We start from the raw sequence: 17,922 nt of genomic DNA on the forward strand, positions 1-17,922 counted from the left end.
AAAATGATACAGTTGGGAGTTGATCAGATCTATAGCTGTGCTCAATAATGGATGGCTGTCCACATGGAAGAAAGTTTCAGGTGTACGAGGCAATAATCTTGGGCCTTGGGCTGTTCGGCCTTAGCAAGTAAACTAAAAACCCACAAAGATAACATAGCAGTTATGGTGATAAGTCGGTCTTCCCTGGATGAGTAGTACAGCTGGAATAATCCCATGGCAGAACTGCGATAACTGTAGTATCTTGAGTTCTGCACAGCACACAGATCTAGGTGGAAGGGTGGCCTGACAGAATGTGAATATGAAAGGTTAGTAGTTGCCCCAGTGCTGTACATTCCTATCTCAGGGGCATTCCAACTACAGAAGCATCATAGAATTAGTATCCAAAATGAAGGAGGCAGATTTATAATTACAGAAGTTAGCAACAAACCTGTTATCTAAGCACAGAAGTCCAAATAGAGGTCACAGATAAATGAAGCTTTTACCTCAGAACCAAACCTTACTAGGGTCATTCACAAATGAAGTCATTTGTGTAAACTCAGGGGATGCTGAGGTTCAACCAATATAAGCAAGTGGGAAGGCGGGAGGGTGGAGTACAGAGAGATGGATAAACTCCAGGGTGCCTAAAATGTCACTTTGAGTTTCTGCCGAGAACATCACGCAGTTGGTGTACATCACGTTTGCACCAATATTTTATGCAAACATAACGGGAGGTCATCAACTCAAGTGAAGCTTTTCACCACTTCCCATTCCTGGTCGAGGCGTTGTGTACGATTGGGTTGGCCCTGCGGTCTGCTCTCTTTTGAATTCATCTAAGGAAGCTCCGGGACAAGACCGACACTTCGGCTGGGCAGGAGGGCGGGGCAGGAGTAGGAGGCCCGGCCCAGACGTTGCGTGGCAACTAACCACGCCTGCCTAGTGACTCAAAGGTACGCGCTTCCGTTGTTCCCAGGAAGTTGTGGGCTCCTGGTCCTACCCGGGACGGAGGCGGAAGCACAGTGTTTGGAGCTGGGCAGCTTTACCGCTGTTCATCATCAGCCCATGGCGGCCTACTCCTACCGCCCAGGCTCGGGCGCAGGCCCTGGTCCTGCAGCTGGAGCTGCGCTGCCAGACCAGAGCTTCCTGTGGAACGTCTTCCAGAGGTGCGTCCGGGGCCGCCCTGCTCCCCTGGCCCTTGGGCGGTCCTCGGTTTCCAGGGCCTACTTGCCGGTTCTCTCCTGCCTTCTTTTCCTCTGACCTCCTTCGCAGCCCTTCCTACCCCCCTTCATCCCCGGCTTCCTCTCGTCTACAGTGGCGCAAGGCTCGGGGTCATGTTGGCGGTTACTTTCGCTCAGGGCTGAGGGGCGCAGACCAGCCGCCCTACAGGGGCGGGTGTGCTCGATACAGGAACAGGGCAAAAATCTTGAGTCAGAAAAACAGCATCAGTAAAAGGAGCTGGCTACTTAACTGCAGCGTCTTCTGTCCCTGGTCGTCCTAATGAATTGCCTGATTGTCATCCCACTGACTCGTAGTCAAGGAATGACTTATTTGACCTAGAGAATCTTTACCTAATATGAAAAATATGAACCGATGCAGGTGTAAATTTAGACGGACTTGAAGAAAAAGTGTTCCTTAATCTCTGGCACACCTCAGCTGAGCTAAGAGAAAGGTCTGACCTTCATAACATTCCAGATCTAGTGTAAATTGGTAAAAAATGATGTTTTAGCCATGTTTTATTTTTAATCATTAGCCTACCCGGTTTCTTTTTTTTTTAGGGTTGATAAAGACAGGAGTGGAGTGATTTCAGACAATGAACTTCAGCAAGCATTATCCAATGGTGAGTTGAAGCCTGATCCATTTCCAGTAAGCAATTTCTTTAGTGGAATTTCCAAGTATTGAGGTCCAGTCATTACTAGTATAAAGTAAAGGTGTTTCTAACCTACTGTGTCCACATTTCCTTGATTATCATTGTTGTCTCACCAAGCTCCAGAAGAGATGTGTGTGAGCTTCAAAAAATGCTTTGTGAGAAATGGGAGCCACTGTGTAGGCCTTGGGGGAGAGGTAAGAAGGCTAGTTCTGTGTCAGAGGTTCCTTAGTTATCCAGAAAGCCTTTGACCTACTTGGGTAAATCTTAGCAACTCCTCTGAAGAGGATCACCTGAAAAATTGTCACAAGTAATTGTTTAGTTGTTGAACGGTTTCAAGATAATCTTTAAGTGCTTTTGTGGAAATATATTTGCTGTAAGAATTTGGGAAATAGGTATGGCAAGTGCTGTCAGGATCATGGGCGGTATTTATATAAATGTGAGGAACACTTTGTGTCCCAGCAGAATCAACAGGATTGTGGCCTTTGTATGGTGCTCTCCATGGAGTCTTGTTTTTGCTGGTGTCAGTGTCATTTATCTTTAGTGGTACCATTAGAGACTTTTTTCTTTTAAAAATTATTTAATTTTAAGATTTATTTATTGGTGTGAATGTTTTACCTGCTTGATGTATGTAAACCAAGTGCTGCCCACAGAGGACAGACGAGGGCTTCTGATTCTCGAACTGGAATTACAGATGGTTGTGAGTCACCATGTAGTTGCTGAGAATCAAACCTGGGTCCTCTACAATAGCAGCAAGTGCTTAAACCCCTAAAGCTGTCTCTCCAGCTTCAACATTTTTCTTTCTTTTCTTTCTTGACCTTGAACTTGCACTCCTCTTTCCTGCAAGTCCTTTAATACTGAGTGCTGGTTTATTCTGTACTGAGAAGAGAACCTAGAACTACATGCACAGTTGGTAAAACATCTTACCAACAGAGTACACCCATAATCCTAGAGACATTTTTCTTATTCAATATCATTTGTAATTCTTAAGATGTGGCTGTCTTTTCTAATGGAGGGAGCTTGTTTCTCCCCAGGTGTGCTTTATAAGCTTTGGAAGGGATTAGTTGTAACTCAAATTCTAGTTGGTCTTAATAATAAAAGCTCAGAGTCAGATATTAGGGGGTGAAAGCTGAAGGATCGGAGAAGCAGGGTGGCAGCCACTAGAAAGTTCTCACCTCTGTCGTGTTCAGACCAAAAGGGTGATCCTGTCCTCAGACTGCATCCTCTGACTGCCTAGACTGCACTGTCTGGAGAGCTGCTGTCTCCTCCTGCCTTATATCTCTCTCTCCTCTCTCTGCTCAGCCTTACCACTCCTGTCTCTACCTACCTAGTGCTGGAATTAAAGGTATGGGATCCCAAGTGCTAGGATCACCTTTGTGTGAGCTCTGTTCTCTTTTAGACCGATTTGGTGTAGCTCAGGGTGACCTTGAACTAACAGATTCCTCTGCCTCTGTCCCCAGTCCTGGGATTAAAGGTGTACCACCACTCCGTGGTCTCAAGTGGTTTAGCTAAGCACTCTGATCTTCAGGCAAGCTTTATTTGTTAAACCACAAACGAAATATCGCTGTAGTTAGTTTCAAAATATTACGAAAAATCTAAAAGGCTCATTTTTATTATAATGGGGATCATTTTCCAGTAATTGATTGGACAAAGGGAGAAGGCAAGTGAGATGCTAGATAGTGCCTTGCAGCCTTGGCATCAATTAAAGGAAAGCCCTCTGCCGTCCACTTTTGCTAGGCATTCTTGTTTCATTTGTGTTTTCAGAGTGACCTTTAAACTGACCCAGTTTTTATTACTTAGGTTGTGGGGACCACAAGATGCTGTTTTTGAGGGACCACTTTAAATCATGGTGGTTTTCTGTCGCCTAATGATATAATGATGCTGTATAAATTAACTACTGTAATGTAGTACAGGATTGGGGAAGTAGACTTGACAGGTTATCAGGGAAAAAGCGAAGTCTGCAGGAGTAGCCACACCCATGTGGTATGAAATACATCTTCCATGAAGAGAAGCAGGGGAGCCTAGGGTCCATGAGAGCATGTAGGCAGAAAAATGGGTGCTTAGTGGTTTGGCTCATGTGTGACCTACAACTGTTCAATCAAGGTAGAAAAACTCAAAGGCTTCAGAGTAAAAGGAACTGACAGCACCTCAGGTGTGAGGGCAGAAAAAATCACTGTCACCTGCTCTGTGAGGCTTTGAAAGAACTTAGAGTTTGTATTCATTGACAATCTGCTCTATTTCCAAATAATCAGAATACAGAAAATAAATTTTAATTATGTTAGCTGAGAGGTAGAAAATAAGACAGTAAAGATGAAAGGTTAAAAATAAGCCTTAAATTTGACTTCAAAATTTTTAGTAACTAATGTGAAGAGGAACATGTATTCAGTTAATATAATCTTGGTTTTTCCAAGAAGCAAACAAAAACAGTCACTAAAACCCTAAACCTCTTGGAACACACAGACTATTCAGTTTGTGGACCTGTGTAAGGCCTTGCACACATGGGGCCAGTTCTTGTGCTCCCAACATGAGCCAAGGACTTTCCCTTTTTAGCTTGAGCACTGATTTCAAAGTGATTCTGACATGAATTAGGGCTTAGTGTCTTTCAGGCAACTGTTAAACTTCTTTATCTCTCAAGTAGGCTTCTGTTCCTAAGGCTGGAGTTCTTATGACCTTACTTCTCCATAAAGGACCGGCCTTTTAATAATGGCAAATAAATGTTACTTTTAGTTTCAGGGGGAATAATTTTCAAACTTTAGCACTCTCTGGCTTTTAGATTATAAGCTTCATAAAGAATGGCTACAGCTATATTGTGCAGGGGACATTTATCATCAGATAGTTGCATCTGAGTTCTCACTACCCTTCTCAGAATTGCTGTTTTTGTGATTTAAACTATTTTGATTTCCAATCAATCTTCTAGGATTGGTTTTCTGCTATATTAGGAAATTTAATTAGTATGTTATGGAAGGAATTGTGAAGTTAAACTAGCATGGTTTCTCACTTCAGTTTAGTCGTCTCTAAGACTTCTTGGTTGCTATGCAGTTGACACCCTGCTAGGAGTGTTCATGGTTACACTGGGCCTCTGTGAGACTTGTTTACATGAGACTTGTTTACATGGAACAAGTATGGTCAGTGGACAGAAAGAACACAGAACAGGATTTGTTTTCTCATCTCTGCAACCACAGTAGCTGCTAGAAGCAACTCATGGAAAGAAATATTTGTTTTGGTTCACAGTTTGGGTTCAGTCCATCCAGAAGGGTAGGTTTTGGTGGGACAGAACTGTTCACTTCATGGCAGCTAGGGAGCCTAAAAGGGGAATGCTGATGTCCCCTTGTTTCTCTAGCTGTCTTCTTTTCCCCTTTCATTCTGTCTGGGCCCCATCCCAGGGCATAGTGCCACCTACATTCAGGGTAGGTCATTCCCTTAAATTAATTCCATCTGGACATACCCTAATACACATGGTAGTATTATCTTTTTTTTTTTTTTTTTTTTTCTGGTTTTTCAAGACAGGGTTTCTCTGTAGCTTTGGTGCCTGTCCTGGAACTAGCTCTTGTAGACCAGGCTGGCCTCGAACTCACAGAGATCCGCCTGCCTCTGCCTCCCGAGTGCTGGGATTAAAGGCGTGCACCACCACCGCCCGGCTTGGTAGTATTATCTTATTAATCTCCTAGGTGATTGATTTTTAAACCCAATTTTTAAGATCAACTATCACAGGATTTCTCTTATGTTTATGAAATAATGTGTAACAAATTTTTTTGGGACTTCTTGGTTATATATTAAAAATTAATTTTTCTCAAGCTCCTTTTTTGGTTTACTTGTTAATTAGTCTTTTGTGAAGTATAACCCAGGCTGACTTAAACTTATTGCTTAGCTGAGGATGATTTTGAACTCCTGCTTCTACCTCCCACGTGCTGGGATTATAGGCACTTGTCACCACAGTCACCTCTTTTTACTGCTTTTGAAGTAGATTTGATTTAGTGAATATGTTAGTGATTTGAGATGCATGTTTTGAAAACAGTCTTTTTTTTTCTTTTTCTTTTTTTTTAAAAAAATTTATTTTGGATATGTTTTTATCAGTAGAGTTCTAGTTTAGGATAAAAAAATGAGCTGAGGGAAAGGGAAATCACACTTATAAGCAAGATGATCCACTGTAAAATTATTCAGTCACTATGTCTTTTCTCTACCACTGGCCTAGTTACATGGGTGACGATCCTTGTTGTCTTGTGTTGGTGCAGAGGGAGTTTGAGATCTGCTTGTTGTTGTTTTGGGGTTTTTTGTTTGTTTGGTGTGTGTGTGTGTGTGTTTTGGTTTTTGATATAGGCTTCATTATAGCCCAGTTTGGTCTCAACACTCCATCCTCCAGTCTATGCCTTTTGAGTACTGGCATCATAGGCATGTACCATCATGTCTGACTTCTTTGCGTGGTGGTTTACAGCAAAGATGTGATTTGTGTCAGAGCATTATTTTCCTCTGGACAGCTAGAGCCTAGTGGCTAACTACCCAAAAATGATAGACTCTCAGATTCAGGACAGTTGCCCTGCTGGTAGCCTGTGTATGAGTATGTCTCTCACTGATAGTAGGAGCCAATTCCTGGTTTTCCACCCAGTTATCCCTTGCTACTTTTACTCTTTGTTTCCTCTGTGTCAAGAGCTGTTATGGTGAGTCTTGTCCTAGAGAGTTGTTGAGCCTCAAGGTGGTCTTTGGGACACCGGACATAGCCTGGCATATCTGCTCTCCCCAGAAATTTGCACAGCTGAAATTCAACAGAGAAACAGCATCCAGCCTCTGGTAATAACAAATAGTTTAAACTTGGAAGTACAGAAGTGCTCAGGGCTCCTATAGGTTAAGGCAGCCAGATCTTCTGGTGTCTTGGGGAGCAGGCCCCTGCTTGTAACCTCTATTCCAGAGTAGGCTGCTAAGTCTCATGGACTGTCATGGGCCAGGCATCTAGAACATCTTATAAGTTTATCTTCTTTTGACTAATTGCCTTTATGTCATTTGTTTTCAGGTACTTGGACACCGTTTAATCCAGTGACTGTTAGGTCAATCATTTGTAAGTATTCATGCAGACAGGCTGGGTGGTTGTTTCTGTGGGTCTTAGAAACACCCTAAGTCATACTGAGTGGGCTCCTAGGTTTCATCCTCCCTGCTTCTGCATTTCTAGATGCTTTCACGTGCTTGTTTATATTTACATTGTAGTCTATCCTTTCCAATTCTAGTTCTGAGGTTATAGATATATAAAATTTCCACATTAGTTTTCTTTAAGCCTTATTTTGTTATTTTGGTAGTATCTTTTAAAAAATTCATTTTTGTGACTTTTGTTTCTAAACTTTAAGAAATGCATTTACTTAAGAATTATATGTATGTTAGCTTATAACTACTTTACCTTGTGTTTCTGATAACTTTGAAGTCTATAGGAAGGCAGTCTACATATAATAATTCTTTATGCTAAATTTCATACATGTAACTGATTTTCTTCATGGTTTAGTAATTTTTCTCTGTTTTGCAAGCTAGTGTTTGGTATTTAAAATGCATATATCAAGTGGGATGGTGGTCGTGCATGCCTTTAATCTCAGCACTCAGGAGGCAGAGGCAGGCAGATCTCTGTGAGTTCTAGGCTAGCCTGGTGTACAGAGTTCCAGGACAGACTCCAAAGCTACACAGAGAAACCCTGTCTTGAAAAACAAAAATGAAACAAACCAAAAAAATAAAATAAAGTGCATGTATCAAGGCCTGAGCTGGAGCTGAGTCGTCCAGGAAGGATTCCCATCATTTCTTTCTTACCAGGATGTGGATTATCAGTTTGTATTCTCCCTGTGTATTAGTTACTTACTCATTGCTATGATGAAACACCATGACTACGGCGACTTAAAGAAGAAAGGGTTTATTTGGGCTTACAGTTTCAGAAGGTTAAAGTTTGTAATGGTGGGAAACAGCAGGCAGCAGGCCTGGGGTCATGAACAGGAAACTGAGAGCTCACATGGAGAACGAAGTTAATAGGGTACTAGACTAGGGTATCTTCTAATTAAAACAAGCATTCTTGCCCTAGGAGAGAACTCCTCTGAACCTCCCTCTGGAGGTGGTACCTGGGCAGCAAGTAAAAGGGTTTATTCTGGCTCAGGACTAGGAGCTAGGGTAATGGATACCATTTCTTTCTGATAAAGTGTTTTTGTTTTCCAGAATTATCTGAACTGTAAAGCATTTTTTTCATAATTGTCTACCTTCTACACAGTTGTGAGTGTGTGTTCTGGTTGTCATTACTTAGGGGCTAGTGTTGGGTTATTGTCTGCCATACTCCCTCCACCTCAGGCAGGGATAACTAGACCTTTAGGAATCTAGTAATTTGTTCAACAAACTAACCTTCACTAGCCAGCTGGTGGCTCTGCCAGCACCTGCCCTAGAGGTTCTGTACTGTGATCATCTTTTCTGTTGAACATACAAACCTAATATGTGTCTGGTGTTCCTCTGCATCTCAGCTATGTTTGACCGAGAAAACAAGGCCGGTGTGAACTTCAGTGAGTTTACAGGTGTGTGGAAGTACATCACAGACTGGCAGAACGTCTTCCGTACCTATGACAGGGACAACTCTGGGATGATCGACAAGAATGAGCTCAAGCAAGCACTCTCAGGTTTTGGTAATTCACTTGTCTTAATTGTATAGCATATTTCATTTTGAAATATAGGAATTCCTCAAGTTTTGTTTTAGTTTGTTTAGTTTACTGATTTTTTTTTAATCCAGTCCATGTGAAATTTCTGTTTATGTTGTACAGGTTCATATTTTGATTCTATTTTTGTCATGAAGATTTATATGTGACATGGAGTCTTTCACACAGTGTTTCATCCAAAATGAGATAAGGGCTATGCAAGTCATGTATTTTTTGTGAAGTGAGATGGTGTCATTAGCAAAATTGAGAATGTGGCTTTTGGAACAATTTAAAGTAGAAAAATGGAAATACAGTGCTGTGGAGTAGTTGGCAGCTTCTATATGGTGGTTTGTCAAAGTACGTGAACACAGTGATAAAATAACAGAAAGCTAATTCTGTAAAGAAAATCTATCAGTTCATTCAAATTTTGCTTCAGTGGGAAATTACAAAGTATGTGTGCCCATTCTCAAATACATTTAGCATGTGTGTGTTTGGTGTGGGCTTAGGCATGCAAAGTGTGGTGTGTTTCTCACAAATATTCATAGTACCTGCCCAGAGTGTAATTAGAAGCTCCCAGAACTAGCCTTGAGTCTGAGAAAAAGCTGGGATTTACTTACAAAGAATCAGTGAAGTGTTTGCTTCTCATTACCTAGATTCAGATTTGGAACAGTTTCATGGAGTACTCTCTGTTCTTTTGCCCTTACCAAGCTCTTCTGTGTTTTATTTTTTAAAAGGTTGTTAATAGATGTCATCTAGAAGTTTTATTAAAAAGTGAATTATAATCTAATGTATTGTAAATATCTTGAGTTTTACTTTTCTAAAGTATGTTATTTCCCACTTATGTGGATTACATAATTCTGCCTTTTCTCCTTCCAGCATGGTAATGACCACTACTTTTCTTTAATCTTCTCTCTTCTCACTTTGTCCTTGGGGACAGTTAGAAACATAAGTGCCCTCCGTGTCTTGATCAGAATCTTCTATAGGAGAGCATGTTTGTGCAGGGGCCAGCAGGCCATCTTGGGCAGTGCCACCATCTCTCTCAGCTTCCAAACATCTCTCAGCTCAACAATCCCCTGTGAACTCTCCTGGTAGTTCTGCCATGGTTTCTCCTGTTTGTCCTGATGCATTTCTCTTAAGTGTTGAGGAAAAAGAAATGTATTTCTGTTTGCACACTAATTTGAGATATTTTTGGTGGCAGCTGTTAGGAAGTTGGCTTTAGAAGCAAAAGTTCTTATTTTGGCTCCTGAAATGGTTATTGCTGTTGGGAAAACAGGACCTTATTAGAGAATAAGAAAATCTGTAGTGTTTCATGCTGACCCAGTGGTACCTGTGGTATCTAATGGGATACCTGGTGAGTCTAATGATTGTCTGTTCACGGAGACCATTGCTACTAAGTTCTGTGTCCAGGTACAGAGATCTGAATGGTCGTGTTCACTGCCTTGTAGGTGTGGCTTTTGTTACTTGTTAATTACTTCACCTGCAATACAGCCATCTGTTCTGGTGGGCAGCACAGTTGGAGTGAATAATCCATTATCCCAAACCCTCCAGGTCTTTTAGCATCCCCTTTTCCATGTAGCCTCTGGCAACTTATGTAGTTTGGGGTTTGTTTGTTTGTTTGTTTGTTGTAATCATGAAAGTAAAATGAACTTCCACTAACCTATATTTTCAACCATGTTCAATAATCATGTTGCATCTGCTTATCTCCTTTATCGTGAAGGCTTAGGCAAATCTGAAGCCTGTGGCATGACCTCCAAGTAATATGGTTGCTTACCATTGACTCATTTCACTAGGTTACTGTTTTGTAAAATGCTTTATGTGAGATAGGATTAGGCAAGGCCCACATATAGCCTTTCTCATGCCATTTGCTGGTTGTTGGAACAGAGATGAGTGCCAGGCAAATCATCCCTGTATCCACTAGAGGTCACTAATTTCAGTCAGGCTGTGTGTGATTGCATTGGGATTCCTCAGGAAGCACAGGACTATGTTGCTTCTGGTAGTGGAACTTCTTGTCCAGGTGCTCACTTCCTGGTGCTGACCAACCTGGCCACAGGTCAGTAGCCTGGACCAGTGGTGTAAATGGAGTTATTGTTCTGGTGGCGTTATACCTTCTATTAGTTTCTAGGTAGAAAAGGACTTTGTCTATCACCAAGGGTGTTGGCTGTTGGAAGTAGAAATAGAGTATTTCCATTCAGTGAGATTCTCACCTCTGGAGCTACAGAAGAACATTCCTGACACACTTAGGGCAGTGTTGGAAAGTAGATATGTCTCCATATTACTTTACTCAGACCCTTCAGTCTCTTGTGAGGGTATTGTACCTGGTCTATTCTAAGATAGACAAGACTGACTCCAGGGCACTTTCCTGGTTGAGAATTATGATCTGATTTTGCTACTTGTGCAAGAGTGGAGGCCTCGAGGTGGCCTTTTCCTGTTAGATGGAAACAAGTTGGTGTGCAACCTGGCATTCAGCAGGTTGGGTCTAATAATGTATCTCACTGGTCATCCTAACCAGACCTCAGGACTGAGCAAGGAGCTCTTTAGAGGCCAGTTTGCTGCCAAATTTTAGCTCCTCTAGGGAGCGTTCTCTTTTGTTTTACTTCTTTGTAGTTTACTTTGCTAGTCTATCTTTTGTCTTTGCTTTCTCTACAAGAGTGCCAATGGTCAGAGAAATTTCAAGTTAATTCTAGCAGCAGTGGAGTTCCTTTCATGCACAGACAAGAACTCTTATATATTTGTTCTCGTTTCATTGGTCCTTTCCTTGTCCTGGCAGGAGACCAACAATACCTGTCTTGCTCTGTTTTCAGAGGGTCAGGGCTTACCCAGGACTACTACATCACATGCTAGATGTAAGGAAGTGAGGCATGGCAGAGTTTCCTTTGGGCTATTTCTTTCAGATTTAAATTAGAGGTCCTGTTTTCTGTTTGATCTGTAAGAAAGAGGGTTCCTATAGCAGTTTCAATATCACACATTAGTTTAGGGTTCCAGAATATAAGTTCCTGTCCCCACTCCCTGCAATTGTTCTGGAAGGTGTTGTGAACATGTTTTTGTGTTTGAACATTTATAGGTATTATGACTAAGTTTTATACAGTAATTAACTGTGAGATTCAGACAATAGGTGTACATATATACTTACAAAGTTTCCAACAAGACTGAAAACAAGTAAAAATATTTTGGTACCTGGATTTTGTCTCCGGAATCAATAAGTATGCTACAGTCACACAGGTGACAAGGGAAGGAAGCAGATGAGGAGTGTCCTCCTTAAACATGGCCTTTGGTCATGTCTGTATGTCTGGTGTGTCCACACATTTTCACATCTGACATCCCCTACTAAAGACCTTTTCAAACACACTGAAAATTTGGAAATGGAATTATAATGCCAGGTGATCTTTCATTGATCCTGAACTTCAATGAGGCTGATTATCTGTACTCTCAGAAACCTAGAATCGAATTGCGTAAGACACATTATTGACTCTAACCTTTACGAGGCTAATTAGCTGCATTTTCAGAACCCTGATCCCAGATGAACTAGTTTGTGTAGGAGTCCCTGTCAGTTAACTTCTTTCTTTATGTTGACTCACATGTAACTAGAACTTTCAGTGATAGTTTAGCTTTAGTATCTTCTAATGATGAGTGACCAAGAACAGTAAGTCACTGAGAACATTCATGTCTAGATGAGTTGGTATAGTGAGGTCTCCACTGGGTTCAGGAATACCAAGTCTCACTGCCTTGTGGGTGTTTTCTTAGGCACAAGCAGAATGAGTACAGTTAGTAACATAAACCAGAGAGATCATAGGAAGCAAGACAGCAAGCAGTACATTCTGTTACTACTCAGGCTTGCAAGTTGGTACTGGTGCATAAGATCACTTCACAGTTCTGACAACATATTTATTTCAGAAAATTGTATTTAAGTAGCATACTTAGTTTCTAGAGTGCCTTTCAATGAATTTGTACTTTTTTTTCTCTCTCTCGTATTCCCATGTAATCACTGTTTGATCTGAAGGGTTTTAGAAAGGAGAAGTTAGGCAGTATAAAGTATAAGTCATGCTTTATTCTTCTCCTAGCCTATCTTGACTCTCTTCTTCCCTCTCCAAGGCTACCGGCTCTCTGATCAGTTCCATGACATCCTCATCCGCAAATTTGACAGACAAGGACGAGGGCAGATCGCATTTGATGACTTCATCCAGGGCTGCATTGTCTTGCAGGTGACCAAGCAACTTCATATGGGTTTGCTGTGACATCAGAGGTGGGGGTGGGGCAGGAATGGAGTAACCATCAGAGTGAGTACTTCCCTTCTGTGTAAGGTTTGGAGATAAAAAAAAAATTTTTTTTTAACCCTTGGAACTAGGATCATTTGCCTTGCTGTGATGTTTCAGACATTGTCCCCTATTGATGTCACAGCTGTTATGGCATCGTAACATAAGACATTGCGTTTTTATGGTAAAGCTGGTATGATGAACCTTGGTACTAGTCATATGTAAGTCTAGCAATATGTTAGTATATAGTACATAATTGTTGGCGAAATAATTGTCTTATATAATTGAAATAATATGTAATACTATACTTTTATTTTGGGAAACAAGGTCTCTATACTTCTGGCTGGCTTTAAGTTCACTATGTAGTCTGTGCTGGCTTTGAACTCGCCCTTTAAAATAATAGAATTATAGCTGTTAACCATATGCTTTACTTTTTATCACTACAGTATATATACTTTCTACTTGCTAAAGTCTAGAGATACAATGTAGAATTTTTGAATATATTCTCAGTGTTGTTCTAGTTCAAAGAAAGTCAGTAAAGGTGCACCTCCTCTTATTGAACTGCTGATTACAATACTCCATGGTTTCTTTAAAAATGAATTTGAAGACCTAAAGGGATGACTTGGCAGTAAACGCACTTACTGTTCTTCTAGATGATCCGGGTTTGATTCCCAGTACCCACATGGTAGCTAACAACCATCTGTGACTCTAGTTCCAGAGATTCCAATATCTCTGGCCTCCATGGCCAGTGAGTGTACATAGTGTACAGACATACATTCTGGCAAAACACCCATACAAATAAAATAAAAATAAATCTTAAAAAAGTAAATCATTCTGGGCCAAGTATGGTGTAGGCCTATAATCCTAGCTTCCAGGAGCCTAAAGTAATAACATTCATGAGTTCTAAGCAATTCTGGCTACATAACAATACCCTGTCTTAAATAAACAACAACCAAAAAGATTTTGACATGTCACTCCTCCTGTTCTTGCTTTTGGAGAATTGGTCTATTGGTATTCAAGCCTCAAGTCTCTGAAAGAGACTACTTCTGCCTCTACTCTCAGTTCCTGTGAGGTTAGGGAAGCTTACAGTGTAAGAAAACATTTGATGTGAAATCTCACAGACTGTGTCTGAATTATTATACTGTTAGAGTTTGCATTTGAGAGTGAAGTTCTGATCCTTGTATTTCTGAATATGCAAAGGTTTGAGGCTTTTTCTCAACCTCCTGGGTAGCCTAGTCAAGTCCAGAAGAAGCTCTCCATTCTTTACACCCTGTGCTCTGTTGGTATTGTCTCCTAAGGGGTGGGATGGGGTGGGGTAGGCAATCAGTTTCCTCAGAGACATGCTTCTTTTTTCTAAAATGCCCAGACTGACTTTGATTTTTCTCTGTGTAGCTGAGAGTGGCCTTGAATTCCTGGTCTTTCTGCCTCTACCTCCCAAGTTCTGGGATTATAGGCTTGAACCAGCACTCTGGGTAATTCATTATTCTTTGTATTTTGTTTTATGGCACTGGGATTGAAATCAGAGCCTTGCACAGGTTAGGCAGATTTACTCTTTTCTATAGTCATTTGTCACTGATAGAGACATATGTTCTGGAGGATATGTTATTAGATGAAGTTATTGTGCAAACATGAGTGTGCTTATACATATCTGGATGACAGAACCTTGTTATACATGTGAACTGTATGGTAGATCCACTGTGTTACCTTTCTTTCTCTTACTGTTAAAAAAAACATAAATCAATTGGAAATAAGATATAGGTTCACAATTTTAGAGGTTTTAGTCCAGACCTGGCCTGTTGCTGTGGGGGTTTATGGCAGACAGATGAGAAGGTGATTGGAGTCCCAGTACTCCCTTTTGTGGGCACACCACTAGTGGCCTAATTTCTTCCCACTAGGCACTATTTCCTTAATGTACTATGTGCATTTAGACAGAGTTTTGTAAACAGAGATTGTGTTTTTGTTTCCCGGACTCTCAGACCCGAATAATCACGCAGAAAGTCTGTTAGTTACAACGCTGTTTGACCAATGGTTCAGATGTATTCTAGCTAGCTTTCTTCATTAACCAATAAAAGCAACACATATACAGAAGGACATCCCATATCATCTCCCCTTTTCTGTCTAATTAAAAAGAAAAGTTTTAACTTTAACATAGTAAAATTACATGTATAGAACAGTATCAAGCAAGAATTATAATATTTAGTCCATTTACATTTGGCAAATTAAGAAAAATTCTCTATCATCTATCCTATCTTTGTGAGTCTAAAGTTTTATATCAAATTTATTTTTATCATAACTAAGGAAAACTATAATTATAACTATCTAGTCTTCAACTCCATCAAAGACCCCAGAAGGATATAATATTACCTATGTAAACAGAAAGTGTGTTCTAAGCAACTTCCAAAGCTTTAGAATTGATAGAGACATCTTGCTGCCTGAACAGTAACCCAAAGTTCTTCTGTAACATTAGGACATCCATCTTCAGCCTACAGGCACATAATATCTGGTAGACTTTTCAGTGAAGCAGGACATTTGAAGATCTGTTCTGTCTTGTAATGGCAAAGTTCATTAATTGCTTTCTTCCTTTTAAAACGAAAATAAACATTCATAAACAATAATTTAGGAAATTTGGGCATAGTTTTCTCCAAACTGCTCCTGCTCTTTGTTGGGCGAAGTATTTTTAGAGTTCATGGAGACCTTTTGGGAGTCTTGTTCCATCAAACGATGCATGGGCCTTTTTAGCAAATATTTAAGATTTAGATAGTAGTGTCTTATAGTCCACCACTGACCAAGACATAGTTTTGTGGCCATGTGACTGTAGTTTGTTTTATGGATAATACTATTTTCTGGAGAGTGGGGAACATTAAGACAGGCTCTTGTAATGTAGCCTAGGATAATCTCAATGCTGAGATTCAAGTCTGTGCCACCACCTGACCTTCTTTTTATTAAAACAAAACAAACAAATAAACAAAAAAATCCACTCATGTCTAAAGTAGGAGGTAGACCATGAACTGTTGAGTCTTGATGTGCTGGAGCTGTTGATTTCTGTTAACACATAGAATTCCCTTGTGTTTGTTTTTGTTTTGTTTTCTTTAGAAATATTGAGAACATACTTAAGGTCTTCATAAGTTTATTCAAAATTGTCATGCACATAACCTAGTCTTACAAAATATGGTTGGAATCTGGGCATGGTAGCACTGTGCTTTTAATCCCAGTCCCCAACACTCTAGAGGCAAAGGCAGGTAGAGCAGTCTGGTCTGCAGACCTAGTCCCAGGCCAGCTAGGGTTACATAGTGGGACCCTGTCTCAAAAACATAAAATAGCAACAAAATAAATGGAATAGAATGGTCTTGTTCATCTACCTCTGACCTGTCTGGGTCCAAAGTCTGCTGAAGGGGAGGTGGGCTGGGGAGGCTGAGCCCTGCATGATGCTTATACATTACATGTAGTTAACCCTTCCCACACTGCACCCTTCAACACATGTGCCCTTTGGGCATATAATTGAGATCCAAACTGTAGTGTCTCTGTCCTGGGCTACCCAGACCAGGTTCATGAGATGGTTATGAAATGTGAAGAAGGGCCCATGTGGTATATAGTTGAGTAGATCTGCCATCCTTTGTTGCCCACAGAGGCACTGACTAGAGGTGCTCAAGACTACACCCGTGCTTTCCTGTGTGAATGCCACTGCACTCTCCTAAGAAGTAAGGGAAATGCTTTGCTTCTGAGATTGGGTCTTTGGGTATCTTTTATCTAAGTACACTGTTCTGTGTAGTAAATTCTCAATGTCTATGCTTCTCCCAGAGGTTGACAGACATATTCAGACGCTATGACACGGATCAGGACGGCTGGATTCAGGTGTCTTATGAGCAGTATCTCTCCATGGTCTTCAGCATCGTATAACCAGGCCCTGTGAACAGCAAGCACAACATTCAAAAAGACTGGAAATGCCAAATCTCTTACCTGTGATAAAACAGGGCACAAGTGCAGTTAGATGCTGTTCTTCCCTAGGGTGTATAATTGATACTTGGGGACCTGACTGTACATATGTGAATAACCCTGTTAGTGATTCTGTAGTGGCACCCTAGCTACACTGTTAGAATACAAATCTTGGATTTGCTGACTAAATGTGCCATGAGGTGAAACTTTATAATGGCTCGGGATTCTGCTCTCAAACTATCATGTTCTTTTCTAGATGTCTCTAATTCTATAGTTGAAATGCTTTTATTAGCCAATAGAATTTTAAAATAATATGAAACCTGCACAGAAGGCTTTTCATGTGCCTTACTTTTTTAAAAAAGAGTTTATGTATTCATTGGACTATGTAACATAAGCAATAAAGTGATGATACAGACTGGTTGCCTACTTTTGGCGTTTTTTCTTTTTAATCAAACAGGTGGAAGAGATGTACCCATTGTTGATGCCCTAGTTGGCCGTGTGAACCTGGGAGAGTGGGGCCTAAAGTGAGGTGGACTAAAGTCTCATGCAACAGTCAACTTTATTAATTATCAGACACTCTGAGGGTCAAGAATCACAAGAGTAAGGTGTTTAATCACAAGGACAAACCACATGTGGAAAAACATGTTTTCCATGGAGACATATGAATAATAACCGCTGAAGTAAACTCACCTTTGCCACACCTGGGAGGAGCACAAAAACACATTTCAAGAACAACTGTGTTTTGAAGAAACTGAGGTCACAAAACTCTTGTCTGGCTTTCTCACAAGCACTCAGAATTCTCACATGACTTCATTCTTCTACTGTGTTCCAACATGTGTCTCTAAATTCACAGTCTCACATGTACTTTCCTACATGAAATTATGTCCAACAGACAAGCAGGATAGATGGGCTAGGAAGATGAGATTTAACCAATCAGAGATAAGAACCAAGTTACATTACCTTACACCAGCTCTGGGGATAGGAACCCCTTCATGTCCCCTACTTGTCAACTCTGCTTAAAGGAAGTAGGTTATGCTTTAGGAGGGATAGAGGTATTAAGACAATTGGATAGATGTCAGAGATGAGAATCCATAGAGATCTATCCGTGTTTCTGGCCAAGGATGGCCCTGCGAGTTTGTTTCATGTGCTATCTGGCTTATAAGACCACAGAGGGATGGGGCTATATTCTGTGGTGGCAGAGTTGTGTTGCCCCATTATGGGAGTCTGGATGTGCTCTGAGGATCCATCCATGTTAGTT

General features: G+C 40.7%; 1 protein-coding gene across 3 annotated transcripts; it reads left to right on the forward strand.

The window, feature by feature from the left end:
* Positions 1-949: 949 nt before the first annotated feature.
* Positions 950-17,080, forward strand: Pdcd6 (programmed cell death 6). Of its 3 annotated transcripts, XM_057790028.1 has the most exons (7): positions 950-1,139; positions 1,752-1,813; positions 6,846-6,890; positions 8,314-8,472; positions 12,571-12,680; positions 14,124-14,203; positions 16,530-16,605. In XM_057790028.1, exons 1-7 carry the CDS (start codon positions 1,039-1,041, stop codon positions 16,534-16,536), a joined length of 564 nt encoding a protein of 187 aa, XP_057646011.1. In that variant the 5' UTR covers positions 950-1,038; the 3' UTR covers positions 16,537-16,605. The 3 variants fall into 3 exon arrangements, with proteins under 3 accessions (XP_057646011.1, XP_057646009.1, XP_057646010.1); XM_057790026.1 differs by lacking the exon at positions 14,124-14,203 and having other exon boundaries at positions 16,530-17,080; XM_057790027.1 differs by lacking the exon at positions 14,124-14,203 and having other exon boundaries at positions 8,314-8,466; positions 16,530-17,080.
* The last annotated feature ends 842 nt before the right edge of the window (positions 17,081-17,922 follow it).

This window comes from Chionomys nivalis, chromosome 15, assembly GCF_950005125.1.
Source record: "Chionomys nivalis chromosome 15, mChiNiv1.1, whole genome shotgun sequence".
NCBI lineage: Eukaryota > Metazoa > Chordata > Mammalia > Rodentia > Cricetidae > Chionomys > Chionomys nivalis.